Source organism: Alligator sinensis, unplaced genomic scaffold, assembly GCF_000455745.1.
Source record: "Alligator sinensis unplaced genomic scaffold, ASM45574v1 scaffold675_1, whole genome shotgun sequence".
Taxonomy (NCBI): Eukaryota; Metazoa; Chordata; order Crocodylia; family Alligatoridae; genus Alligator; species Alligator sinensis.
The window spans coordinates 229,322-231,327 of record NW_005842594.1 but is presented as its reverse complement, the minus strand read 5'-3'; the positions used below and the strand labels follow the sequence as shown (position 1 = coordinate 231,327).

General features: G+C 63.2%; 1 protein-coding gene across 1 annotated transcript in view; it reads right to left on the bottom strand.

Moving 5' to 3' along the window:
* Window positions 1–1,018, bottom strand: part of LOC102387969 (homeobox protein MSX-1-like) — a 3,565-nt gene extending 2,547 nt beyond the window's left edge. The window contains exon 1 of the mRNA XM_014524330.2: window positions 452–1,018. Within this exon, the coding sequence (XP_014379816.1) occupies window positions 452–842 (391 nt within the window). The 5' untranslated portion in view covers window positions 843–1,018. The remainder of the gene's footprint in view (window positions 1–451) is intronic.
* Between the last annotated feature and the right edge of the window lie 988 nt (window positions 1,019–2,006).

Sequence of the window (2,006 nt, the reverse complement as noted above, 5' to 3'; positions counted from 1 at the left end):
CCCGGCCCCCCCGGCCGCCGCGCCGCCTGCTTGGCCTAGTCTTCACGGGCCTGCCCAGGCCAGCATGTGTCTCCTGCCTTCCCACGCCTCCCTCGTGCGCTCTCTTCCCGCTCCGGCCGCAGGTGCCCGAGCAAGGTCGGGCGCGCGGTGCAGCCCCCGCTGCTCTGCACCCCCCGCTGCTCTGCACCCGCTGTCGGAGAGGGCCGGAGATGGGACCGAGCTAGGCTGCGCTCTCGGCAAGAGAGACTGTGTAACACCGCCCCCCCCTCCCCCGCCCGGGAGCAGGCGGAAAAGCCGGCAGCCCCACTCTCAGCTATATTTGCCCAGCTCAGTCCAAGGCCTCAGCGCCTGGCGCACGGGGACTGCGGGGAGCGGGGGTGACACTTGGGAAACTTACTTGGAGGAGAGGAGTGGGAGGACTTTGCAAACCAAGGGCTGGGCTCTCTCTCACCCGTGCTTTCGGCCGTCGCCGGAAGCTGCTGCTTGCTCCGCCGCTCCGATAAGTCTTGGCCAGGTTCCCCCGCGAACCCGGTGCTCCGGCCCGGGGCAGGGGGTGCTTCGGGGGCAACTTCCGTAGACTGCTGGTGCGTCCTGCTGCTCCTGGGGCCTGGTTTGCCCTCCGAAATGAGTAGGGACTCCACACTGAACGGTAACAGGGAGCTAGAGGAGACTTGATCCCTGCACCCCGGCGCTTTGCAGTTCACCCGGGGCGGGTCCTCCTCGGCCAAGGGGTTCCCCCGAGGGGAAGCGGCGGCCGCTTCTCTGCTGGTCTCGTCGTCGCTGGCAGTCTCCGGGCTGAGTGACCTGTGGGCGGGATTCATTCTGAGAGAAGACGGGGCCATAAAACTCTGGCAGGGGCGAGGCGGTCGGATGAGGTTCAGGCCCCGGGGTCTGGCATCGGGTCTCTAAGGCGTGGGGCGGGCGCTGGGGCCCCGCGCTCCATGCTCGGGGCAGGCCGGGAAGGGGGTCCGAGCTCCAGCTCGCTTCCTCCCAACTTTAACAGCTCTAAAAGTTCTGCCGCTCCTCTTTCATCTAGCCGTCCTCCAATCGGAGCGCCCCCTGTAGCCCATGACGTGCGCGCAGGAGGGGCTGCCATTGGCCGGGGCGCCCTGGGGCCGGGGCTGTCTGGCCCGGGAGGATGAGGGGCAGTTATTGATGGCTGCGGGGCCGCTTTCTCCCGGGAGCGCGGAGCGGCCAGAGCAGTTTCAGCGCAATTGCCCAATGGGGCAGCAGCGCCCTCTCCCCCGACGGCGGGGCGCTTATTGGAACTATGCGGGATGGAGGGAAGCAGGCAGAGGGGCCCCCCATGAGGTCCGCAGGCTTGGCCGGTCGATTATACCCCCAGCATCCGAAGAAGTAAGATGCCCTTTCCAAAGTTTATGCATCTCTGAATTACTTAATCTAGAGTGTGCAAAATGACCCTGCCTTATAGCCTTTCCAGCCTTTGGGCCCCCAGTGTCCCTCTCGGCTGGAGGGGAGGGGGTCGGATAGCACGGATCATCCCCCACCAGTGCAAAGCCAGCAGCTGCCCAGCGCACCGCGTATCCCAAACCAGGGCCCGGCGCCTCGCCCCCCCAACTGCTGCTCTGGAGGCTGGGAATTATTCATCTCCTCCCCCACCCCCTTCGGTTTTCTTGAACTTTGCTGCGACTTTCAGGCTCCTGCTATACTTATCAGCGTAATCGCTAATTTATTACAGCCAGCCCAGCCTTTCTGCTGCTCAACCCGTCCTGGTCCTTTCAGGTTTTTGCTGCTTCAGTTGAGAAGCGCCAGGCCATTCTTCACCATAAGTCAATGCATTTAATAAGGCAGACAAGTTATGTTTTGGAAGGCGCCAGGCACGGCAGGATCAAAAGGGGAAGCTACCTCTGGGAGAATAGGCAACAGTTAAACTCCGCTTAATTGTCCTCAACATTTCACGTCTAGCGCAGGGCTGAGAGGGCCGCGGACGCAGAAGCGGGGCTCTTTATGGGCTGTTAACTGTTGAACTGCTGGAATGATTGGGA